The 27,727-nt window shown below is 35.1% G+C and overlaps 1 protein-coding gene across 1 annotated transcript in view; it reads left to right on the forward strand.

Annotated features, from left to right (window-relative positions):
• The window catches only part of DNAJC1 (DnaJ heat shock protein family (Hsp40) member C1), a 103,851-nt gene that overhangs the window by 34,764 nt on the left and 41,360 nt on the right, over positions 1–27,727 (forward strand). The window contains exons 2-7 of the mRNA XM_030446126.1: positions 5,209–5,310; positions 5,776–5,822; positions 11,504–11,669; positions 12,676–12,773; positions 13,803–13,896; positions 23,272–23,362. Coding sequence (XP_030301986.1) covers positions 5,209–5,310; positions 5,776–5,822; positions 11,504–11,669; positions 12,676–12,773; positions 13,803–13,896; positions 23,272–23,362 — 598 coding nt within the window. The remainder of the gene's footprint in view (positions 1–5,208; positions 5,311–5,775; positions 5,823–11,503; positions 11,670–12,675; positions 12,774–13,802; positions 13,897–23,271; positions 23,363–27,727) is intronic.

Raw genomic sequence — 27,727 nt, forward strand, 5'->3', positions numbered from 1 at the left:
ACAGCACTTGGGTGGGGTCACACTATTCCTTGATGTTGCTCAGAGGATGATGACTGTGGGTATTTAATGATTGGTCTGCAGCCATGTTTGCTTGGTCTCTGGCACTTAGGTGTGCTACTTTTCTGTGGACTTCAGATGAAAAAGCCAGGTAGAAAGTAGCAGTGTTGACACAATGTTTAATAGACAGATTTAGCTTCTTTTCAGTTACCTGCCCCTGCTTGTTTTGTAATTTTTTGTGGGACAGTGTGTGGATCCTGCAGTTTCAAATCACAGAAGAAAAATGTGATTGTGAATTTCCAGAGCTTACTTTGTGTTTTTCTCTATCATTCTGCTTCAACTTGCATACCTGATGGTTACCAAAAGGAAAGTAGTGACTGGTACCTCTTCTACACAAAAATTCTGGTTGAAGAAACCATGTAGTTGTGAATTGCTCTTGCACAAAACCAAACCAAAAAACCCAACCCAGACACAAGAGTTATATAAGTTTGATTTATAATTTGGAAAGGCTACAAAAAGCCTCATGAAGTGTGCTCTGAGTTTATTTACAGGTGTTAAGCTCCACACGTGAAATACAGTCTGTTGGTGCTTTATGCATTTGTCACTTTTGGTTGCTGTAAAGCTTCAGTAATGGCCTGTGGATAATTCTGTGCAGTTATTCAGCAGCACTGCAATGAAATAGACATAGTGCAAGTGAATAGAAACATGATTTCTGTCTGAATACTGGTGCCTTCCCGTTGCTAATGAAGATAATGCCACCTTATTTGAAAACATCGACAGGCATATTTAAAACCCAAGATGAATTGAACACATTTACTGCATTAGAAGCAGTTGCTAAATTGTAAGTAACTAAGTCTTGTTGTATAACTGCATTGCACTCAAGGGAACAATTTAGGTTTTGAATTGTATATGTTGGTAAGTGAAAACTATGTAGGCATTGATTATTTTTTTCCCCTTGACCTAATCACTGTTTGCCTATGGCAATATCTGATATGTGTTCACCAAGAATTGTCTTGGGACCACAACGAGGCTTTTTTTTTTAGCTTCATTAGTAATCATAGTTACATTAGGAATAGAAGGCAATGGAGTAATATACTTGAACTGTACTACACCAGTTTTTGTATTTATTGTCAAGGTGGAAGGGAATTCTGTAGGGTGGGTGTCGGAATTTGAATAGACAGAGGAGGAGACCAGATTTAAATTTGTGGGCATGTTCAGCAATAATTCCACTTTTTAAAAATGGAAGACAAATGCCTATTAAAATTATTTTTTTGTGTTGTGTAAAAAAAATCCTTTCTTTGTTTCCCCTTATGAATTTGTAGTTTAGTGATAAAAAGTTTCTTGACAATACTAGAGAATATTAAGATGGTGCTAGGTAAAATAAAATACAGTAATATGGTTTTAATTGTCTGAATTAAAGAAGCTGCCAAAAGTGATTGACATACATATTGAGAAGAACAATGTTTTATCTTCTCCCCTACTTTGGGAATCTGATGACAAAAATTAAAAATACCAACAGAGTTCTCTAAGGAAGATGTTCAACTTTTGACATACTGTTGATTCTTTCAAATGGTAGGGTTTTTTGTGTGCAAAAATACCTGGACTTAGTGCTTTGCTTGGGATTATGCAAAAAAATGTAGAAAATTGAACCTCTAAATTCTACCTAGAGGTAATGTAGCTGGACACATGGACACTCCGCTTGTTCAGTGAACAATTTTTAGCAATTTAAAAGGCCCCACATGAGAAATTGTATGTTTGCATGCATAGAAGGCCAAACTCTAACCTTTCTAAGTACAGACTTGCAGTTTGAATATTATTTTGAGAACTAGTTCCAGCACAAAACACTTTTTTCTCCATTGACTTGTCTATTATGTACCTTTTATCCAGCTATGTAGCGGACAGCTTAGCAGTTTTTGGTTTAGCTTAGAGCATTCATTTTGCATTATCTTTTAATATAAGTGCTTAAATTGTGCTTTGTTTTTCAAAATACATGTGATGGAGTATTGCCTTTTCATCCAAAAGTGGAGTTAGATGCTGCAGGTGGAAGCATGTGCTGTTGTTGCAGTGTTGGTAGCTCTCAACTTGTAAGATTCCTTAACTGGAAACAGGTGTGCGAAGAGATGTTCAAGCTTGGAAATAGGATGGAATAATATGGCTTTGGAAAGGTAGTTACCGAGAAATAGGATGCTGCTTTTGATGTTTGTATCCACATGAGGGAGACAGTGTGACAGACTCATTTGCCTTATTTGATGGCAAAACTTGGAAACCTGAAGCATGATGTTGGAGATACCAGTGAATGGATCAGCTGTTTCCAATATTATCAGCTCCTATACAGATTTCATTTTGCCCTCTACAGCTGCAGCTGAGATGGAAATGTCTGAATGGTAAACAAACCATCCAACAAGACTTCAGAGCTTTTTCTGTAATGCAAACAAAACCTCAGTGTGGACACAGCTTTCTGTCTCTCTAATCTTTGGACTTCTGCCCTAATATGTAAAATAATATCTTAGTCTTTAGAAAACACTGACTCTTAACTCACTATTTTGTTGCTGAACCTCTATGGAAATGCTACTGAACGAGGCCAACTGAGTCAATCAGCTGTAAATGAAAGTTCCTTATAACAACTGACATCAGTATGGTAGATGTTTCTTTATTAGTCTGAAAAGAATAATTCGTTTAGGGTCATATACTGCTAGGAAGCTCTGTAGTGATGAGAGACTTTTCTCCAAAACCAACCACTTTTGTTAAGGGCATCTCATAGGGGATCTGGAACTTTGCCTGAAGATGCCTAACATGACCCAAAGGTAGGACTAATTAGCAAAATATTTGGAACATAGAACATTTTCCTGTGTTGTGTTTGACAGTATTGTCAAGAGTTATTTAGCAAGATGCACTTGAGCTTTAGAAATTCATGTGGACCAGTATATTTAAATAATTGACATCAGCATCCCATGTTTAATTCTTACTGGTGAGATTGTCCCCTTTTAGAGACACAATTACAGTTAGCTGGTATGTTCATAAGGATCATTTTCATGACTTAGCTAAAACCATGGCCAGTAAACTTTTTTTTTTCCCCCCGGTATCACAGTGATGAAATGCCATATTTTGCTTATAAGGCAAGCTCACATGAAGCGGCTGATTGGGCTGGTAGAAGACAGACTAATATCTAAATTACTTCTGGTAACTAAGATGAGCAGTATTTATTTTTGTTGTAAATTTATAGGGTTTTGCTTCAACTTCTCAAGGTGAAGCAATATAAATATTTAAGAAACTTTATTCTTTTAGGGTTGACTTGGGTTCTCTTGATTTGTTTAAGCATGAAACAGATAAACTACCTTTACCTGCTGTTTTACACAAATAGTTATGCTGCTTCCAAATAAAACTAAAATTCATACCATTTGGATACAGCTGAAAATGTTGTAATCTTTGCTTGTTTGTTTTTAAGTTAGTTGGAAGTGTACTGTAGGATAACTCTTTAATATGATTTTATCAGGTTTTAATTGTTCATCGGGAATGTTCCAAAAATAGTATCAAGCACATCTAAATGTGTGGTAGAGAAGGCATAAGCTGTGATTTATCTCAGATAGGTGTTCTGGATGTACTAATTTCTTGAGGTTATCATAGGCTCAATCCCTGTTTTTTAAAAGACTAATTTGCTTTGCATTTGCACATTTATTTAATATAATTCTATTAAGTGTGAATTCTTGAGATTTAATGTTGCTTTGTGCTTAGAATATTTAGTTGCTGTCTCTTCCTTGTCCTTAACTAATGACTTGTAATAAACCTATAGAACGATGGCAATATGAAACAACTCACTGGCACTAATCAAGCTGGAAGCAAGCTGGTGCATAAGAAGAGGAGTTATGCTTTGGTGTGCTCATGCCCTAGAAGTAGCTGGTGATATAATTTAAAAAAAAAAAAAAAAAAAAAATTAAAAATGCCTGTGCCATCTTTTCAGTAGAAATGTTCCCTGTGAGTAATAAAAGCACCTTTATTTGGCAGCCAAGAGACTACTGAAAACTTTGGTCTTGTATTAGGTGATAAAAAGAAGTTCCTTAAAATATAGCTTCGGAGCTAGAGTTTGTTCAGTTCTGGGTTTTCCCCTGCTTTCTCCTTTTCCCTTTTCTGTCTATTTTTCATTTGCTGGCCCAAGCTTGCATGCAGCATTATTATAGCCTCACTTTATAAAACTTAAAACTCAAAAATGAAAATAATGATTGGTAATAAAAAGCCTGGCAGACTACAGTATTGCTTTATTTATTATCTTATTTCAGCCCTGTGCCTCTCACAGCTAGGATTTTGGTGTTTTTTAATCCCTGTTAAATACTGTGATTTTGAGAGAGAGAATGTACTGGGGAACAATATATATATATTTATTTAATAAAGAAATAAAAATTGAGATAAGCAGTTGATTTCTAAAATGTTTCCTTACACATTAGTAAGAGCTTGCGGGTAGTTCTGTTTAAATGTGATGCTTTGTGTTGAGTGTAAAACCTATGTAGCATATAATACAATTCTAGAAATCTTCCATTTCTGGATATCTCTATAGCATGTGCTGAAGAGCAGTCATTAATTCAGAAATTTGGGCATTGTGCAGCAAAGCATCAGTGATGGTTTTTATGTTCCAAGTTTTATTTCTTCTCTCAAAATTTGTGCAGTTTTTGCAATGATTAAGGTGTAGGTTGATGTTGGTTCTGTAGCATAGCTTCAAGACTGCAATTTAAAGTTATTTTAGAAAAATAGAATTTGTAAGGCATAGTGAAGCCAAAGTTGAATGGAAGTCCTGTTAGTGGTGAATTACATGTAAATATTAATAAGGGAGGAGTTCATAGCAAGTCCTGAGTTTGGGAAAATGAGCATGGTAATTTGCTGAAATAAGGTCTGCCTGGAAGATATGTAGATGCAATAATTGTCAGGGTTTATTTGGACTTTTAAATCCTGCTGAAGGTGCCCGGGTTAGCTTTCAAGCAAGCGTTTGAAAGTTTTGTCAAGTATCATTGTAATGGGTGTATGGTAATGAAGGAAGTTGAGATGAAAGATGAATTGGACTGAATGACTGCTCAGTCATTTAGGCTCGGGTAGTTGCATGGTTTGGTTGTTAGATGTCTCAAATTACGCTGCTTTAGTTCCTGCACTTTGCTGGCTGTCTACACATCGAAAAAAAGTTCTGGGAATTACTTTCTGACAGTTTGCTTTGTTTTCCTTTTTCAGGATGCTTCATCTGCAGACATTCGGAAAGCATATCGAAAGCTTTCACTAATTTTGCACCCAGACAAGAATAAAGATGAAAATGCAGAAACACAGTTTAGGCAAGTAAGTACAGTGTGAGTCAGTAAAAGCTTTAAGGAAGATATAATAAGAATTTTTTATGATTATTTTTTTAGTAAAAACTATGGTACACCTCTGAAATAGTCAACTAATTTTAACATAAAATTACATTTTTTCCTGATATAGCTAGATTAAAAACAAGTACGCTTTTTCAGAATTAATTTGTTGAATAACTCACATTTAGTATTTACCTATATATTTTAAAAAATTGAGAAGAATACTTCAAGTAACACTCTTAAATGTTTTGCATTCTACGCAAATAATCTGTGTATCTGACAATACTTTGTATATGGACATGTTACTTAGTGTTTCAGGGAAAAGTGGAAACTAGCTAAGGGCATTAGTTAGCACATGTAAAATGTACTACTAGTCAAACTTTTTAAATTCAGTCCTAAAGTAAACTCTTTTGTGTGTGTTTTTTTTCTTTTTTTGGTTTTGTTTTTGTTTTAGTTGGTGGCCATCTATGAGGTTTTGAAGGATGAAGAAAGGAGAAAGAGGTGAGTTAATTTACATATGTTCTTAAATAAAGTATTCAGATCAGTGAAGTACTGAAATCCTGTTTGACTTGAAACTCTTCAGATTACTTTTTGCATAATTTAAGTTTGTAATTACTATGTAGCTGCTTAATTAAGGACTGCATATATCTTAGAGGGGTGGCTGGTGTGTATTTTTGCATGGTATGTGGGTTATTCTCCTCTAAAGCTAGTATTTGAAAGAACTTTAAAAGCTAACTGTTATTTGGAATATATTTTTAACACTTAATTATATCACTCTTTGAGTTGTGTCAGATACCATTGCTTCTTTTATTAAAGCTGTGGTTGTAAATGTGACCTACCCATTCAACTGTCACTTCTATCTCACTAAATCAATGAGAGGTTTGTTTCATGATATTTTGGGGTTATTTCCAGTGTATATATATCATCTTCAGCATTGTTTCTTGTTGCTTAGTTAATTGCGTTTTCTTTCAGATGTATTTTCTGTAATATTATTACACTTTGATCTACATAGCGTAAATTTTTTTTGATAATTGATAGTTGTCCTTGCTGCTTCTGGAGCAGATCCAGCAGTACCTTAAGGGAATAGGATCAAGAGCTGAAAACCTGTGGCTGATCTGCTTTCAGGAAGACTGTTCGGAACTTTTATTTCTCTTTTGAGAGGATGTCCGTTTAAACTAATGATTATCTGGAAAACTGGGCCACTGGAAGTTTTGCTTTTAAGTTGGAGTTTTGGTAAATCATCTTTCTGTTTACAAGTCTTTAGCAGGGCTTCATGAGGCATTTCTTGAAGGGTTTTTTTGGCTCTGTAGATGTCTTGGCAGGAGTCCAGGTTTTATAGTACAGATTATCTACTTTTTGATAATCCTCTCTTCAAGTGTCATGAAAATGTACTTGAAAACGTCATGAATTTTTTTTTAATTTCATCTCTCAGAAGTGCATTGTGAAGTTCTACTTAAGACAAGTTTATAAAGTTGTTGGGTAAGTGGTTTCAGATCACTCAAAAAGTGAGTTGTCTCCAAAATTTTTTTACCTTTTTGTTTATAGCATTGTTTACATACAATTTGTGGTATTGGAAATTCTAGGAATTTCCTCACAGCTGTGACAGCAGCTTTTTTCATGAAACTGTGATGCAGTAGCTTGTAAAAATTAAAAAACTTTTTATGCGTTCTGAATACAACTCACCTACCCAACTTGTTTGTGAGAATATTGCTGACTAGTGCAGCACAGTAGTTAGAAATAAATTAAAGCAGCAGTAGATTGTTCTAGCTTAGATTGATCTCACCGTCTAGAACTGGTTTTGTACATAGAGAACATTTTATTTTTCTTGCACAATGTGTATGAGTGGTTGATAGTGCATATGTAGTTGGTTAAATGGTGTCTACCTTCAGAGAATCTTCTGGAAATAATACACAGAGTTTAGAAATAACATGTAGAGTAACAGTGGTCTTGTTAATTTGTGAAAAACCTTATTGATCAGATTTATTACAGAGTATAATGATAAAACTCTAAACTGAGCTTGTAAATGGAGGGTGGTCTGTCCTGCACCCTTTAAGCCATTGCTGTTGTGTGTCTTTGAAAAAAGTCTTAAGTGTGCTAGGAGCTACTCCCTCTAATACTGTTTCTTCTGCAAGGTAACTCACAAGTTTCCTGCAATTGTACAGCAAAAATGATTTAATTGTTTGTGTGTGTGTGTGTGTATAGGCAGCATTTAGAAAAGGCAGCTGTTGGCCAGCTATATATAATTATTTTTCTAAAACCTTTGTACTTTTATGTTTATCAGTGAATTTTTACTCCACCTGATGGCAGAAGCCTTTCTTAAAATATACTTCCTCTACTGAAAATTATAATACAGGGTTTTATAATTAAAATGTGGCTTGCTGTTTTTGAGGAAGTTATATAATTGGATGTGAAATATGCTACTATCACTGGTAGTATTACAGATTATAGTAATATTACCATATCAGTACTTTTCTCTTGCACACATAGATAATCAAAATATTCTGATACATGCAATGGTGTTTCCTGTATCAGTGGTTAACATAAATTAAATATACATGGAGCAGAAGTAGTACTTTGTTTTGTATACAGAATGCAGTGTGTGAATTTCACAGGAAAGTTTTACTGTTATGGTATGTAGAGGTAGGTGTATTTCCTGAATTACATTTTACTACAGGGTATTTATTGCTAAATCAACTTGATGATGATACATTTTATTAGCCTTTGATTCTTTTTAATTTATGAAAAAGTAGCTCGTTAAACACAATTCTATTAATTGTAATTAGGCAAAAATCTTAGATTTTAATTTCATTGTTTGTTACCATTTTAAGGAGCTTTTTTTACCTTCCAGGCCTGTCTCTGTAACAATGTGGGCTTGATTAGAGGAAACGTTTGCAAAGGAATCAAGATATACTTGTTTAGGCTAAGAAAAGTGTTTATCTTAGCTCTCATTCTAATTGAATGTCTGTAGTTGTAGATATAAATTGTACTGGCTGATGTTGCAGTGGATGTCTCTGACAGTTTGAGAGAAAAATGTCCCCAAAATGAGAAAATGCCTGTGCAGTCTTCCTGTAGTTCAGAATAGATCTCATTAATTTGATGATTATAGTATATAAAGTATATCACATCTGTGAAATTATTTGGAATATGAAATTCAGTGGCTCTTTTAAAGGGAAAAGTAAATTATAATAATATTAAAATAGATGATGCTGTAATTAGCTCGACAGTAAATTGATTTTTTTTCCTTGCAATATAATTGATTCTAAAAGAGCTGTAAAAACTCATCAAACTTTACAGAAGAATGACAGTTTAATGATCTTGGAATTGGTTACTTGCTAGGACAAGACTAACAGGTGTTCTATAGAATCCTTAGTTTTAAAATAAAGATTCAAACTAAGTTATAACTGGGGATTTTATCTTTTTGGGGGTCTTCTTGTTTCTGTAATGATGCTTTGGGATTTTTTAGCTTGCTGACCTCTACATTTCAGAGGCAACTGGCAGGCTTACCCGTATCACAGATCTGCTGCATTCTGTGTGCGTGTTTGAGGAAAAAATACTGCAGATGTATTTTTCCCTTTCAGCTTGATTTTTTTTTTCTTTTCCCTCTTTTCTTTCTAATGGGGGAAGAATTAATGTAGGTTACTAAAAGGAGGCTTTGTAATTAAATTTTGAATGTATTTCTTGATCTACATGGATTAAGTATCTGTCATAGTCAGTATAGATTTCTATAAAGAAATTCTTTAATGAGAAACTTGCTTTCAGTTAAACCACATCCTAAATTTGGAAATCAAGCCTTAAAAATTACGGGAAGCTTCTGAGTACCAGAAGGGTCATTTCCCAGTTGAAAACCTAAAAATCATTGATATCTTTATTTTTCAAATACTGAGCTTAATTACTATTGAAAGCAGTGATTTATCTTTTAACAGTATATTTTCTAAAAAGTGGGTTATAATAGAAGCTATCTTCCCTTAAAATGGCCAGTCCTGTGAGCCATAATGCTCATTGATAGTAAAATCAATAGAGCATTGATTCTGAGACTTAATCCTTGGAGGCTGTTGTTCAGAACAGCGGACATAGTCTGGTAAATACAGAGTGCTGTTTAAAGTGTTTAATGCAAGAGACTCTGCTGTCTTTATTTTTTTCTTAACAGATAATTCATAGTAGAACATGGTTGCCAAATGTTAGTTTGCGGTCTTGCTTTACTATATTGTTACCATTAGCATATATGGACCTTATTTAATCAGTTGCCACATTTTTAGTACATCAATTAACCAAGCCTTAGTGTATAAGAAAGGCAAATACTTAATAAAGTTATAGTAGTGTTAGTTTTTTTTTATTCTATATGTTTCATTGAAGGTTTTAAAGAACAAGCATCCTTTGTGTAATCTTCTTATGAACCTAATTAATTTTAAAATATCTTTTTCCAAAATACTATTTTCTGAGTAATATGTGGCAAAAGCATGATTGTTTCTTAGATGCTAAAGCTTCTATTTAAACAAGAAGTTAAGTAGAAATTTTGAAATAACGTACTAAGGAGTTTTTCTGAACAGAGTTTGTGTTAGGGCACCAGTAGGTAATTTATTCTGACTTACTTGAAGCAAGTTGCTAATTCAAATTTTATAATAGTGGATATTTATCTTAGTGTTCTAACAATGCTCCTGGAAGCTAGAATTTTGTAATATGAATTTTACCTCTGGTTGCATTCAGAACACTGCAGAATACTGAGGTGGTAAATCTTTTGCATAGAAATAAAAGTGCTGACTTGTTTTATCAGAAGTCAGCTCTTCTAGATGTACCCAGTTAAAGTGTATATTTAAATTGAAAACCATTTCCTTTTTTTCTGTTTCTAAAAAATAAATTTGCTCGGGGAAATTTTTTTTTAGTACATCTCTGAGGTATCAATTTAATAACTATCAAAGTAGCTACTGCAGTTGTTGCATTTAAATTGATTTACATGTCAAGACTGGCAGTTTAGCAGCTGCGCTATTATTCCTGGATCGGTCAATTTACTTGAGAAAAACCTACTACTGAGTTCTACTGACCTGCATGACAATATAGGCCCTATTTCTATTCCTGTAATTAGGCCTGCGACTAACTCAGAATATTTTTAATTAAAATATTTTGGTCAATGTGTTGCACCAAATTAGGCCTTTCAGTGCAGATTTAATTCTGGGAACGGTGTGATTAGAATATTTAATGAGTTGTGTTCAATTTAAGATTAACAGGTTGTGCATCTTGAACATACAGGTTTTTGAGCTTACTGTAGAGATTTTTGTTTGAAAATTTACTCTGAACAAATGGAAAAAAATCTGTTTTGCTTATCTGTGGTTTGTTTATTTTAAAATTGTTGGTAACAGACTGTAAAGAAAAGACCCCAGACACACTGAGATATTTCAAGACACTGATGTGAAGAAAAACTGACTAGTAGTTAAAGAGGTTTCTGTACAGTCAGTAGTATTAGGAAAGTTCAACCATTTTAAAATAGATTGATTTTAGAGACAGCTTTTCAAACAAAAAATCAAAATTGTCTAGCAGTAGTGAACTTTGTTTTCTAACAATGAAATCAAGGCTTTAACTTAAATTCATATTTGACACAGAGTGTATGTTAAGTCTGGCAGCATTTTTACATATTGGATGTTTACATATTGGTCTAAATGACAAAACAAAAGGAAATACACCTTTCTCTTCCCCCCAACACTTCTGCTTTTAATTTGTAAAAGAAAAAAAAATGTTTATAGTGCTTGAGAATTTTGTTCTCTGCTACCTATTTATAAGTTCATTGTTTGTTGTTTACTTCTATCATAGAGACTTGCCCACTGATTACTGAGCAGGTAGAACACATCTATGTTTCTACAAGGCTGCTCTTTCAGACATGAACGTACTGGGAGGGGGTTGTTGCAGGAGCAGTCAACATTTTTTTTTTCCTCCAAAAGACTCGATACATTTCTCCAGCATTTAGTTCTAGATTCTATTTTGTTTCCAGATTCAAGCCTAGCAGCTGACAGAACAAGGCATTATTATAAAAAAAAAAAAAAAAAAAAAAATTAGATTACTGACTGATCTTTTGTGTGTATGTATTTTTCAAGCGGACTGTAGATTATAATTTGTTTTGTTCTAAAAATTGGATGGTTTTTCTTACTTAATTTTTAGCTCTCCATGAAAGCCTGTTATATTTGCTACTGTAGGTATGATGATATTCTGATCAATGGACTTCCAGATTGGCGACAGCCTGTATTCTACTACAGGCGGGTGAGAAAAATGAGCAATGCTGAGCTGGCATTACTCTTGTTCATTATACTCACAGTAGGTCATTATGCTGTGGTTTGGTCAATCTACCTGGAAAAACAGCTGGTAAGTATTGGTAATAAATCAAACTTGCTTCAATTATTAGTATTGAATTTCCTACTGAACTTTTGCATATCATAGCAATCTCTACCACTTTCCCCGTTTGGAATTTGTTTTTTTCATAATTTAAGATGTTTATATATTAACTATTAACTGGTGATAATTATAGAATGAGATAATCAACATATCAGAATTAGTAAGATAAAATATTTTCTAGAATTGGTAATGAAGTAGAAAGAGATGGTTTCTAAGCTTTTAACTGGAAAGAAGAGGGAGAATAAAAGCTTTTCTATCATCTGTTGACACAAGATCATATGCTGCTGTAGTCAGGTCCATGGTTTTCTTAAATGTTCAAAATAGTCAGTTTTATCCATTTAAAAGTCATACTTGCTTTGCCTTTGTTCCTAGCTAAGTGCTTTTCTTGGTTTGGGGTTTTTGTTCTGTTTTTTTTTTTTGGGGGGGGGGGGGCTTGTTTTCCTTTTGGGGGGAGTTGTGGGGTGGCTTTTTTTTGGAGGGGTTTTTGGGGGGGCGGGGGTTGGGGGGAGGGGCTTGTTAGCAGGACAGGCATTGCTAAGCACCATAAACCACGTTATTTTCATAATTTTTTTTTTCATATAAAAATCTATTGCACTTAGTAGACTAGAAAAAAACCTAAGCATAACTTGAAAAATATTCATACATTAGCATCTATTTACTTTTTTTTCATTTTCCACTGCATTATTGAAGTTGATGAATGAGAAAGGAGGCAAGTTGAATGCTTTCTCCTCTTAGAAAACTTTGATTGCTATGGAGATACACATGAGTGACAGAACTGGACTTCATGTGTGTTTAAAGACTGGATGCCATGGCAACAGTTATTGTTAGGATGGATCATTTTACTTAATCATGTAGGACCCCTAGATACATTTGCATAAATGCTACTCTGCTGCTTAGCCTTCACACAAGAGTCCCAGTAACATTTGTGGTTTACATGTTAATGATAACCTGTAACTGTAGTTCTTTCTACATCAAGGATGAACTGCTTAGCAGAAAAAAAAGGGAGAAGAAGAAAAAAACAGGCAGCAGGAGTACAGACGAAGCCAAACTTGCTGCTCTGGACAAAAATGAAAGGTGAGAAGGAACTGGCTTGTTTTCTGCATTTTAAAACATATTATCAGCTACTGGTTCAGTTCTGTAGTTTTCTCCTGGCATCTTTGGAATATTTTGTGACAAAAGTAACTGTATTTGTACTAACAGCCATTGCTAATACAAAGTGTGCCAATGTAAATGTGTTTTCAGGTTTTGGTTTCTAAGTAAATGCATGGTGTTTATTCAGCAGATGAATAATAAGGGAAAGATTAAGACAGAGTTAATGGTATCTGGTGCTATGTTTACAAATTGATTTTCAAAAATTTTACAACTTTCTCCATCTTTGAACACTTTTGCCATTGATAACAATTTATTTAAGATTTAGTTTATTACCATACCAAGCAAACAGTTCTTAAGGGGTTTCAATGTTTGTCTGATGCTTTTATCTGATTAACTTAAAAACAAGCGTGTTGGTAAAGGCTTCTAACACCATTGTTAAGAAACACATAGGGAAGTAGTAGTGACTTTCAGGACCAAAAGATACCACCATTTCTTCTATTGATTCATAGAAAGAAATAAAGGGTTTAAATAGTTCACACAGCAAGGGCATGAACTGGATCAATGCGGGATGGAGATCAGAGACCATTCTGCCTGTTGTCTTTCCTGATGACATCAGTGAGTAATGCTCCAGTGAACTGCAAATGACATTAATTTTTATGTATTGTTTTGTTTATGCTACAGTCTTCATATCTGGTTGTCAGCACTTGTGAACACTTGGTTGAGGCTTGAGGTTTTTTTCAGTTTAGGATATTTTTAAACTAAAACAATTATGTGGCTTATGTATTTATTTTCAGGAAGAAAAGACCTTTTTAAGAGATTAAAACCTAGTGATAGTAGAAGTTAGCTGTTAGATATTTTGAACTGAATATTAAACATGTATCTTTAGTATTATATAGTTACACACTTTTAGAGGAGTTGACAGGTGCTAATCACCTCAGAGGATAGTCAGAAAGTTCTGACTTTGCAATTGTGTGGCAGTGATGAAAAACTTAAAATTGTATTTGATTGCAGAGTGCTGGACAAACCACAGTGGCATGACTTACTTCCATGCAAGCTGGGAATATGGTTCTGTCTTACTGTGAAAGCTTTACCTCAGCTGTTCCAGGTAATAGCAATGATTTTAAGTTATATTTCTTTATTTTTCTTGTGTTATTATGCACAATCGGATGTGTAGCACTTGTTCTTACTCTGTCTCAAGCACATCCCATATATATAAAATACTCTTTGTAGGCAAATCTATTATCATAAGTTCATCAAAATATGAATATATTTTAAATTTATATTAATCTAAATGTGCTAGGGAATCCAGCAGCAGTTTTCTGCTAGGCAAAACTATAAGAATAAATTATGGGAGAGGGATGATATATGCGTGTGTATATAAAAATACATGTATATATATATACACACACACACCTACATCTACATCTAATTAGGCATAGCAATGTTTTTTAATGAAAATACTTTTATCTCACATAGGCAAATGCTACATTTTCATAGCAAATATTACTGTAGTATTTAAATTTGGGGGAGCGATGAAATGTCTTTTTGTGATTGAGTGAGCATTTGTTTTTGTTTTTTTCAATCCCTGGGTAATGATAGACATTCATGGCTGAAGTTACTAAGATAAAGTAGCAAAGGTATGATTGTAATTTATAAGCATAAATGTGGCAGCCGTGCCCACAGCTGTGGTTTTTTAATCTAAACTATAAAATCTACCTTATATTTATGCAGTGTAAGTATTGTCAGAGCAGTTATCAAATAACTTTTTTAATATCACATGCTCTTTTCATTACCCTTTAATGCACCCATTTGGTTTTAATTAGCTTTTCACTGCTAATGAGTGACTCGATCAGGGAATGGAAGGTGGACAGAAATATTTAGGTTTACAGAAATATTGAATGATAACTCTGAACACCTCATACCATTTATATTTCAATTTCTGTCTGTGTTTTGCCTTTATTGCAAAATATTAAGAATATTACAGAATATAGTTAGGTTACTGAAGAATTTATAACTAGGACATCTTATCATCTTCCTAAGATAGAGTTTTTTCATTTTTATGATTTTAAGATAATCCGTTAAGAAGTCAGTGTAATAGATCCCATATTTTCTGTTAACAAAGCAGCTCCAGTGTCTGCCAGAATAGGTATTAAAAAATGAATACAACAAAAATGATGTTTTATGTTCTGTAGATACCTAGCCAGTATCTACAAATCCACAAATTATGTGGATTTAAAACCCAGTAAATTAATGGTAGCAGGAAAAAAGCTATCCAATAAGTTCCAGAAAACTGGAAAACAGCAAGCAGGGATTTGGTGGCAGGAGAATCAAGCTGTAACAGAATTCAGAGGTGGAAGGCTTTGGAGCAAGGAAGAAGGGAAGAGCTGGGCTTCCAGAGTAAATTGTCCCATATGTAAATTACACCACTGCTTAGCTCCAGGGTTTGCTTTCTTGTTATTTAAGATGGCCTGCAGATGTTGTAAGTTAAAATGCAATAAAATATAAGTGATCTTCAATATCAAGAATACTTAGGACTTCAGGTTCCTGAATTTAGTTACTATAGCTTGTTAATTAACAGGAAAAGCTAATATTTCTTTAAGAATTGAAGCGCGTAAGAGGAACAGTGACTTCATGTTGGTGTTTCTGAACTGACAATACTAAAGATAAACCTTTGGTGTTGCAGGTAGCTGTGCAGAATGCTCTGAGCCCTTTTTGAGTTGTGTTGTGGTTTTAGCGAGTTCTGCCTTAGCTATGATAACCAACACATTGCAGAAAAAATAGCTAGACTTACATTATTTTATCCTGGTATAGAGATCCTTTTTTTAATATAAGAACTTTTCTCTTCAATAATACTCTAACATAGGCTTGAGATTTCAGAGTATTTCAGGCTTTTAGTATAAGCAGAATCACTGGGGCATCTTATCTGGAAGATTCCTACAGGTACAGGGTAGCATTATGTATGCTAGTTGTGCATGCAAGTTACTTATGTGCTATAGATTTTAGTTGTTTAGTGAATTAATCTAAATTATTTCTTGTGTCATTTAGGGATCAAGAAGTTGTTTTCAAAGTTAGCTGCAATTTATCTGCAACTAATGCAGTTTTAGATTTTAAACTTTTAAAATCGCATTAAAAATTAAAAAAACCCCAAAACCCGTTTGGGGACAGAAAAGGGTAAAAGTCAGCAACATTTTTAACTAAATTGCTTCTACCACTGAGTTTTTCAAAGCTCTGTCAGTGAAATGCTAAACTGCTTCCTCAAGTTAAGGAAACAAAACCATCTACCTGAATACAAGTTCTTCCTCAAGGAAATGTCATGGAAAGCAAAACAAAACCCAAGGAAAAAAAAACAAAACACCACACAAAAACCACATGGAGAGGTCATTTTTAAACTTTGCCACTTCTTGTACTGATTCCTTATATCTACCATCCATTTCTGCCCTTATTAGTTAATGTGAATATTCTACTTAAAACAGCTGTCTGAGGATTCAGGTTGCTGAGCTTCTGCCCATGCCTGGGTCTCATTTATCCAATTGAGTGTCTGTCTTCTACTTCCCCTCCTCCTTCAAAATGTCAGATTTCAGAAGGAGGCACTTAAAATAATTAAGGTGGGCCTTTACTGAAGAAAAATGCTTTGTTTGCATGCCCTTGTGATGGCCTATGCCATTTTATCGTAGTCTGCATTTTATGTCAAGAAACTGGAAGAAAAATGAGTAAGAGGAGGATGAGAGAAACTGAAAAATGAGAGGAGGATGAGAGAAACTAAAAAATAATTGGTTTTTTTTAAACTGTTGACAATTGTATTTTGAGAGAGACTGCATAGGTTTTTATATCCAAGCATTTAGTTTAGTTAAATTTGGGATTGAAAACAGCATATTTAAGCTTGTTTGAAGATAGAAAGGGAAAAAATATATACAGGGTATCATAAATCAAATTATCTGTGCTGTGAAAGAAACATTAAGTGGAGTGTAAATTACATTGGCTATTACCAAGTTTAATTCTAATAATGTAAGCTCAAGAAAAAGATAGAAGAATGGAATTGTTTCTAAGGTCATTTATAGTTTAGTGATTCATGGAATGACCTGGAAGAAGGCTATATATTTTTTAAAATAAATAAGAAGAAAAAATAAAGGAAACCAAATTCAATTAAAATGTTTATTGGAACTGAAAATTGTTCTTACAAAGAAATAAATACAGTGTGAAAGAGTTTAAGTTTAAAAGATTAATGTAATACAGAACAGATACCTGTGTTAAGTGTACTTTGTGGCAAAACCATCATAGGCAAATTGAAGTTTATTCCCAGAACAGCTGACTAGAGTTTTCTCTTTGGATGTGCAGACATACAACTTAGTCATCTTTCTTAAAAATATTGTTAATTATTCCTCACAAAATATTTACTTCAGAAAACTGAAGAGTTAGTATTCCTGTCGACTACAGTTTCTCCACCTTGATGTGGTGGAGCTTAGCAATGAATGTCTTTATACCATCTTCATTAATGCCAGTCAGCACCAGGATTAATTTTTTTCATTAGTTAAATTACGAGCCTGCTGTTGTCCTGAGTGTAATGAAGCAGAAAGCATTTTTCTTTTGTTTCAGACAGAAATGGATTCTTGTTAGGAAAACAGTTTCCTTTTATCTTCTATCTCTAACAGCGTAGGTGTAGCACATACACCCCAGCACTGAGCTGCTGGAAGAACTGGTGGCTTGCCTGTAATAAGAAGGAAGGCAGATGAGGCTCAATATGTAGTTGCACTGGGTATAACCTAGTGAAATTATTAACACAGCTTTCAATTACAATTAAAACTTCTCCTTATAAAGACCTTTGTGTAGCATGAAGTGAATTAAAACAAAAAGGCCTCTAATTTATTTTTATGTAGACTACCAGATGGTAATTACTGTAGCTGATTTAGTAGCCTGGAATAGATTCAAACTAGTGACCCAGAGGTGTTTAATTTCTTGGCATTTTTTTTCCTCAAGTTTTCTTTTAATCCGTGATTACATTTCAACACCTGTTCAGAGATGGTTCAGTTTTCATCTTAAATGGATTGGCAATGTGTTGTTAAACTCAAGAGGCTTTGCCAGCAGGGCATCTCCTTTGGCAAAAATAGCTTTTAAGCAAGATGTGATTAGGTCAGCAAATATTTGTGTAGGTTATTTTTGTCTTTGTGTATGACTATATATAAAATCATAATGCAAGATGAAAATAAAATTTTGTTTAACTTATACCTTAAAAGAATATTTTTTCAAAGGGATTTATTCTAGTCAGTAAGATTAAATATCACTTTAATTCACAGCTTTATAGGGTTTTGATGTGTTCCAACTTACTGTACAGCATCAATGTTGATCTTAAGTTGTGGGGAGCCAGTAATTGCAGGATGTGTGGCACGAGTGATTGCCCATTTGCTCTGTTTCTTGCTATTTCACAGCTGTTGGAAGAACCAAAGTAGGGATGAAGCTCTTGACCCTGAGGTCAATTAGAAGCTTAGAAGCAAGTCAGAGGAAAGTGGATGGTAAAACAAGTATTCTGGGTGCATGCAAGTGAGCAAAAATAATTTGCATTCAACAGGGTACTGTCTGAGGCTCTGGAGACAAAATGTGCTTTCCTGCCTAGTAAAAGTTCTAGGTACATGTAAGACACTAAAGAAATTTACCTTTTTGGTTGTCTGTTTCTCTGTGGCAGCCAGTTTTGCTCTCCTTCAAATCACTCACTGTATGTCTGCAAATCCCAGAATTTATGATAGAGGAGCATAGCTCCAAGAGTAGCTTCTGTGTACAAGGCCCTCCTGGCTCTCAATTAATTGTACTTTTCTGTTGTGATATGAGGCTTCAGAGCATGCAAATGGGTTCCAGGGAGACCTGGCAATATGGGCCTCAGTTTCCCCTTCTGGCTGCCTTCATTTCAGCACTGTGGATATGGAATATCCAGCAGATACTGCAGCATCACAGCCTGCTCCTAGGCACCCAGTGCACTGGAGGCTTGGGTAGGATGCTTCTACTGCCCACAGGCTACACACAGCTATAGAGCTTGGCCACACTGGGTATTATTCCAAGGTCAAAGCATGATTTTCTGATTATAAAGAAGGAAGTAATGCAATTCCTACTTATTTACTAGTTTGCCTTTGAGCTAACATGTGAAAATGACAAATACAAATAATAATTAGCTTTCTTTTACATTATTTCTTACTGGAACATGTTGGTAATGACTAGTTTACAAACCCATTAGAAGAGTGTTTTTGCTGTGGTATAATGGCTGGCATTTTTATTGTGTAGAAATAGCAAGCTGAAGGTCAGATGATTCAGTTATTTTAATTTGACACTTTTCTCTGTTTTTTGTACTGTTGTTCAATAAAAATATACACAGAAAAAGTTAGTTCAAGAATTTAACACAAGTATTTCTATTTCAGATTATAGATTGATTTAATAAGAATTAATGCAAAGAAAGTTATTTCTGTATGCCCATTTGAGGAATGCTTGTGGGAAAGTTTAACTTGAGTAAATTGAGTGGATGCACATTGTCCACTTACACAGAGAAGTAAGACGTGAAGCTGATCAAAATCTTACAGTATCACAATCTGTAAGGCAAATTACACCAAGTAGTTTCCAACGTTTGCCTTACTTTTTCTCACCTCTTGTCCTTCTGAGGCAGTGGAGAAAGCCAGGAAGATTAATTGGAGGAAAAAACAAAAACAACTTGCAAAGCAAACAAACCAACAAGACTTCATCACCTCCCCAAAAGTCAAGGAGAGGCTGAAGTGGCTGTCATACTCAGAACTGAAGCTTCTAGTGCCAGAGTCAGTGCAGTTTAAATAAATACTCAACTCTTGGTTTAAAAACAAGTGCTAACCAAGCCAAAGCAAAATAAAAAGAAAAAAACCCATGAAAAACTCCTAACCAAATCTCCCAACCCAAAACCCTCAAACAGCCAAAGAATCCCCTTAAGTCCTGTATTAAGATTTTCTGTATTCCTGCATAACTAAAATGTAGCTTTGTCTTGGCAGTCTCAAGTCTATTGGTATTAGATGATATTGATATGAAGAGGAAATGAAAATACTAGAATTTTTAGTTATTTTTTGTTCTTAAGTGTAGTTAAAATAGTGAAAAATTGTTAATGAAGCATTTTTTTTTTCACAACACTTAATTTTTTTGTTAAATATGACAGTATCCTATATATATTAAATTTATCTTTAATATCAGCAGAAATTCCTACTTAAAATATTATTTAGAAATACTGAAGGAGAATTTTATATTTCTAATAATGCTCTTTTCTGTTCATTTTTGGAAAGTGTTTATTTGTAATCAGAGCATAATAAACCAGCATATATTATCCATCTTCATTATTCTTTTTGCTCAACTGCATTCATATTACTGACTTGACGGTAAAGAAAAGTAATGTATTGCTTTCTCAAACTCCTTGAAATGAGAATGAAATATTTCTCATTAGGTAAGCTGGAACTTCTAGTTAGAACAGTTCCAAGCTTTGTATTTGTCTCTTTCTTCTGTCTCTTTCTACCCCAAGAAGGGGAAAAATGTTTCTTTTCTTACGTCTTTTTCCTATTGAAGGTGGAGTATACAGCAGGTGTAAAATTCTGATGTTGCACATATTTTGAGCTGTTTGGGAAAAAATTCTGCAAAAAAAATTGTTCTGAGTCATAGGGAAAATTAGATTGTAATAGGCTCTATCTTTATCAGTTCTTTTAGGGCCCTAAAATGTATGGAGGCAAAATGACTGCTTCATTTTAGCACTTTGGAAAAGGAAGAATTGAGAACAAAAATTTGTTATGAAATAATCTTACTACCAAGACTGAATATACTTGGAAACCAGTATTCCTCTTTATGCTGATACAGTTGAAAACTAATGAGGAGCAAATTGAAATGTGTTTATTTATGTTAAGGCAGAATTTTTATTTAGAGAACTCCTTATTTTAAACTCTTTGCCACTGTTTCATTTTGACTTACAAAATCTGCACCTGTATAGTTTGTGGCTAAAATCTTTACTCAGGCATTAATTTCACTTTACAACCTGTGGAGTCATTTCTTATGCTTTTATGGGAAGAATTTGATTTTCAGATCTTAGGTCCATTTTGCTTAATTTTTTGGCTATTGGTTTGGGTTTTTTCCCCTCTCCTTTCTATGTGTGCGCATTTATGCATTCCTCAAAACGTGCAGCCTCCCCTTTTTTGTGATTATGGTATCAGTCATAATAAGCTGTAATTAATAAAAGGCTAGTTTTGCCTTTGCTACCCAGATATTACTCCATTTGCAGTGATAGTCCATTTTATATCTATGAAGCAGCAATAGTACTAAATTTCATGTGTGTGCTTCAGACTAGTTTTCTTTGTTGTTCAGCTATTGTGTCTCATTTTCATCTGAGCCACATTTCCAATTGTTTTGTGATTGACATGCTGGAGAGATTGACAGTTACCCCCTAGTGCCTGCTGTCTGGAGATCCCACAAGCAATAATGGATTTTACACCAGAATTTAGCATCAAATATTGGCTTTCAGTGTCAAATGGGTTAAATTTAAATGCCAGTTAATTGTAGCCATTTTGGAATCATAGTCTTAAGCCAGAAGTGTATTTTGTATATCAGTATTTCTGAGTCTTGCTTATGCATGCGACCTGAATGCCTCAAACTTCCAGCAGAAGCTCACTGCTACATTTCTGCTGTTTATTTCTTGATGATGCAAATGGTCAACATCTGGAGAGTACAAGTCAAGTTTTCAGATGTGGTAGGGAACTTACATTTCAGATGAACTAAAAAGTGAGAACCAGTGCTTATTCTAATTTTGTCATTCAGTGTTATAACGTAGAAGCTGAGTATGTTTCCTCTAAACCATCATACCTGCTGTTAGTGGTAGCCCTCCTGTACCCACACAATTCTACTACAGACCCTAACCCCCCCCGACCCCTTCCTGTCCCCCAAAACAAAACCATAACTAGGTGTGATGCTCTCATCTTCTGTGTTCCAGCAGCAAGAAGTTATCTAAAGTCTTTAAAATTTCTTATGTGATCTCTATGCCTGATCTCTTACATAAACCTGGCAGAGAAATGTAACTTCTTATTTACTGTACCCAAATAAAAAGACAGAGTAAGAGTTATTTTGGAAGAAGATGAAAACTTACAGGTCTTTTGTGGGAATTTGCCAGAGGTGTTCTTCTGGTGCCCTGACCTGTATCAGTAAGATGCCTCTAAAACATTGCAAACTTATGCTCAAAGCTGGGTCATGATTTTGTCCTCTGCTGTCCCACCTCTCTCAAGTATCCTCAAAGGGTTGGATGCCACTTTCATGCAAAAAACAAAAAAAAAAAGTTGTCATAGGATATTTTCTAGAAGCAATATTTTTGGATGACTGATACCACTGGAGGCAGCAATAATGATTGCTTAGTTCAGTTTTTTTTTTCAAAATATATTAATATGTCCTATTTAGTATTTAATGAAACTGTTTTGTTCAAATTTATGGGATTATAGCTGAAATAATAAAAATATTTACTGATGTTTTACAATAAATTCTATATTATGGATTTAATTCATCCTTTATTTGTAAAAAGTGAGATTGTTAATGTAATAAGAATAAAATTATTCCTTGCTATAAAGAACTAAAATTAGGTTTTTCTAATACTGTAATTAATTTTGATTTAACACAGTAGATGTTCTGCATGCTTTGAAATTAAATAATAATTTGTCTATATTTCTGATATAGATTCCTTGTTTTTGAATGAGTATAGAAATCTCTTAAACTGATGAGAGTAAGAAAACTCTCCATATGTCTTCAGCAACCTGGTTGTTCGTCTTGGAAATCTTAAAATGCACATCTGTAATTACTACTTCATCAGATTTTGGAAATACATAACATATTGTGAGATTTGTGCAAGGACACTTGCAAAACAGGTTTCAGATTAGAGTCTAATCTAGCATGTGAAGAAAAAACTTTATATTTTCAACACTTCAATCACAATGTAAAAGTTGGTTTGAAAAAATAAAAAAACTCAAAACAAAACCCCCAGAAACCCCACAAAAGAAAAGGGAGGGAGACACGTTGGGTTTTGGAACACACAGTTTGTGTTACCATCATGAGCTCACACTAAGAGGACTGCTGCCCAGCAATTGCCTTTGGGTGTCCCTGCACACACTACTCTGATTAAAAACTTTTCTTTCTTCCCTGAACTTCCAGATTGCTGATGTGAGCAAAGTGGGTAAATGGTCTCTTACAGAGCTCTAGGTAATGATCAGAAATGTTTTTTTAACTCTTGATTTTCAGATTGGCAGTGAGCATGATAGTCTATAATATCAAAGCTATTACATTTGAACGTTTGTTACACAAATATTCTACATTCTGAACAAATACTGTACTGGAAATTGCTGTAGCTCCAGGAAACAAATGTATCTTAATTTTTTTTGCAAGGTTAATTGAGAACTTAAAACACAGCCATTGCAATAACTTGTTTGTATAAGGATGCTAATGCCATTGCAACATTTTCTTAAAGGATGCCAGACAATTATATGTAGAATATAAAGAAACAAAAATGAAGGCGAAAGAAGATGCCCTGGCTAAGGCTGAACTTGAAACACTTCAGAGTGAGTTTTTATCACTGTCTTAATAAACAAAGATGTAATATGATGTACCTATTACATGGGATGGATGTGAACACACATTTTAATAATCTTCTAAAATGTGCTGTGTCTATTTCTGTACTGCTGTTAAATATGCTCTTAAGTTTGTTACTTGATTTTGCAGTAGGTTGCTGATTTGTTCCTATAAAAACACAAAATTCAGGTGATAGTTACATAGTAGCAACAAAAGCATAATTTACTAGAAATGTTGCTTTACAGGAGAGGGAAATGTCAAATGTATAGACCTTGAAATATACATTTTCAGAAGTGACCTCTTGTGTTCTGAGCATTCTTGTATTCTCATTAATGTTCTCTTTAATGTTCTTGTCAATATTTTGTATCTCTGTAAATATTTTTTTTAAATAATATGTTGAATACTTTTGTGCATATCCAGTTGATTTTTATGATAGAAATTGAACATAATATGAATTTCCAGAAGATGCAGACTTTGGAATCATTCTGTTGTTGAAGTAAATGCCTTAAAGTCTTTACACTCTTACAATAGACCAGAGAAGGCAATTAACATTTCCCTTCATAAGGTATTCAGAATAATTGTAGGTGACTTTTTTTTTCCTTCTTAAAGTTATTTGCTTTTAAGAACATTTATGCCTTCCCACTTATGACAATTTCAAAAGTTTTCTCTGTGTTTGTATGGGTGTGCTTGCTGTACTTAAGTGCATGCTTTTAACTTGCTTTATTCTGACAAGTGCATTGATTGTCCTGTAATAATTTGCTGAGTATGCATAAGTCTTAAAGCACTTAAAATACAGCTACGTTGTTTATATTTACAAAATAGCTTTATTTTGTAAAAAACATCAAAGAGATCCAGTTTCAGCAATAACTCCCTATTTATCTGTAGCTGAATCCATTTTCAGAAAATGGATAACATTCAGGAGCTCACTGAGCATCATGGACCCAGGCCAAATCTAGCAAAATAGTGCATTTAATTCTTCTTAGGGAGACCTGCCATTATGTTTGAGATACCTACCACAAAATAGGCCCTTGAAAAGGGTCTTGACTTGGGCTATTAACAACTTGTTAAATTGTCAGATAGTAACTATTGCCATTGTTCAAAATAGCTGACATACATTCTTCATTGAAATCTATGAACCACGGTTTTTAAAGGACTGGCCTTTGAACACAGAAGTGCAAGTGAAAGTATAAAGTCATTAAAACTGCAGAGTGCATGTTCCTATGTTTTGCTGAAAGGCCAGATGAGAACTCAGTGTTTCTCCTCTGCCAGGTGGCATGTGAGAGTCACTTGTTTTTATTACCTCCAGTAGCAGTGCCTGCACATGAGAGGTGTGGGTTTAGCACTCCAGGTCACCCCTGAGCTCTCACAGAAGAACCACGCTGTCCCCTGTCATGCTGGCGGGTGCCACCTGACATCTGGACCCCCGTGTCTCTCAGGTGACCCAATGTTACTCCTGTGAGCAAGGACCAGGCCTCACTGGTCTCACTGGCTGGCATCCTGCCCTTCCTTGGCAGGCTTGCTGGCAGGGAGCAAGAGAGAGAATTGAGAGTCACCACCTGTAACTCACAGGGTTTGAAATTTGGCATGGAATTAATTTTGATCAGCCGTAGCAGTGCTTTTGCTGGTCAGCAGAATGAGCTGGCAGTTTCCTTTTTTAAAAAGAAATAAGACTTCCAAGAGAAGAATAAGACGTATCTATGTTACTGTTGGGAAGAAAAAAAGAAAGTTAAAAAAACCTTGGTTTTCCCTGAAGCTTGTATGCAAAGTATCTGTTAAATTTGTTTATTCCATTATATTGTTCTGTATTGTGACTTCACAATTGGCATACAGAGGTTTGAAATCACCACATATGCATTTTGTTTGCCCCAGTTCTTCATTTTAGAGGCTGCCCATGAAATCTGAGTTCATAAAAGCAGCTCCATCTATCTAATTAAGTAAATGTATCTCATGAAGATTAGCAATAGCTGTTTTACTGTGCTTGTTTTATCATGACCTAATTGCCAGTTTAACCCCATGTCTAGTTCTTTCCTGCCGAAATTGTGCAGTGTTCTATAGCTTGAAATAAAACCAGAGAAGGGTACTGGAAGAGGAAAATAGAATTTGTGAAGTACAAGAGAGAGGGAAGAACTGAGATGTCAATAAAGTTCTATATTTGGTAAGGAGTGTGAAAAAGTGGTTTCTTAGTAAGTCAGTATTATGCACAATTTTAATTTATTTTCCTGGCACTTCTGCCGTGTTTCTTATCACTTCTCAACCCATTCAAAACTGTCATTACTACTTCAGTAAAATATAGCAACTTTGCCCTACAAAATATAGGAACTTAAAATACAGACCTTATGTTTCTAGAAGATGTGGTTTGTATGGAGTTACAGATAACTGGGTGTTTAATGTACAAAAATAGAATTGTTTTGCCTTACATTTTCTGATTCCCTTTTCACAGTTGGATACCAGAACACAAAATCAATAAAATCAAGCGTAAAATCAAGTGCTTTAATTAATAAATTTCTTTTTTTTTTAACTTCTCTGGTAGTTTCACTGTGTACAGTTTCAGCATCAGGGACTGATTCTGCAGTGACAGATAATCCTGTTCTTCATAGCCATGGGATGTAAAATAGATTATGTATTAACTGAACCAAGCCATCATGAAACTAAGAAGACTTAAGCATACATTGTCAGGACAGAGGACTGCCAGTTTTTTAGCTTAAATTGCAATCTTTGAGTAGTTACCAAGACAAATTCCAGTGTTGATCCTGGTTTTCTTCTTTCAATCACCCATTTTAGGGAGAATTGCATCTATTTTTCTTTCTTTATACTTACTCTTGGTAGCTCTCTTACTTCCAGTTGTTTTTACATTTATTTTCCCAGACTCCCACTGTGTAGCCTCATGATCACAGGCTCTGGTTCTCATGGGAGATTTCAATCACCAAAATATTTGCTGACAAAGCAATATAGCCAGGTATGCGTGGTCCAGGAGGCTCCTGCAGAACATTGATGACAACTTTGTGATGTAGGTGGTTCGAAAAACTATGAGGGGAGGTACACAGCTGGATCTGGTATTAACAAACAAAGAGGGTCCTGTTGGGGATGTGAAGGCTGAGGGTAACCTTGGCTGTAGTGACCACAAAATGGTGGAGTTTACTATTTTGTGTGGAAGAAGTTGAGAAATAAGATAACAACCCTGGGCTTCAGCAATGCAAAGTTAGCTTCTTCAGAGATCTGCTTGGTGGAATTCCAGGGATCAGAGTTCTGGAAGATACGGATGCCCATGACAGCTGGGCAACTTCCAGGCACTGCTTGCTTCAAGCTCAAGAGCAGTGCACCCGTATGAGAAAGAAAGGAGACTTGCATGGATGAGTAAGGGTCTTCTGGAAAAAATTAAAGGGAAGAAAGAAATTTACAGGATGTGGAAAACAGGACTGGCCTCTTGGGAGGAATATAGGAATGTAATCAGAGAATGCAGGGATGCAGTGAGGAAAGGCAAGGCCCCCCTGGAACTTAAGCTGGCGAGGAGTATCAAAGACAACTAGAAGGGTTTCTTCCAGTACATCAATAAAAAAAGGAGGAATAGGGGAAATGTAGGCTGATTGATGAATAAAGCAGGTGCCCTAGTGGGCAAAGTCACAGGGAATGCAGACTTACTGAATGCCTTCTTTGCTTCAGTCTTCACTGGAAAAGCCAACCCTCTTGAATCCCAGACCCTGGAGGTGAGAGAACAGGTATGGAGAGAGGAAGACTTATCCTTGGTAGAGGAGGACCAGGTTAGAGGCCACTTAGCTTAACTGGATGAGTTGCATCCACAAGTTCTGAGGAAGCAGTCAGATGTTATTGCTGCACCTCTCTCTATCATCTTTGAGAGGTCATGGTGAACAGGAGCAGTGGCTGAGGACGGGAGGAGGGCTAATGTCACTCAAGTCTTCAAAAAGGGCAAGAAGGAGAACCCAGGGAACTACAGGCTGGTTAGTGTCACTTTTGTCCCTGGTAATGTGGTAGAAAAAATTGTTCTGGATGCCATCACAAAGCATGTGAAAGCAAAGAATGTCACTGGGAGAAGATAGCATGGATTCACTGGAGGGAAATCGTGCTCGTGCTTGACCAACCCAGTTGCCTTCTGTGACACCATTACTGGCTGGCTAGATAAGGGGAGAGCAGCAGATGTTACCTGCTTTGACTTTTGATACTACTGCAAGGCTTTTGATAACTGTTTCATGTGACTTCTTCATTAGGAAACTCAGCAAGTGTGAGCTAGGTGAGGGGACAGTGAGGTGGAGTGAGAGCTGGCTGTGTGGTAGAAGTCAGAGGTTTGTGATCAGTGAAGCAGGGTCAAGTTGGAGGCCTGTAAGCAGTGGTGTCCCCCA

The sequence above is a fragment of the Calypte anna genome, chromosome 2, assembly GCF_003957555.1.
Source record: "Calypte anna isolate BGI_N300 chromosome 2, bCalAnn1_v1.p, whole genome shotgun sequence".
Taxonomy (NCBI): domain Eukaryota; kingdom Metazoa; phylum Chordata; class Aves; order Apodiformes; family Trochilidae; genus Calypte; species Calypte anna.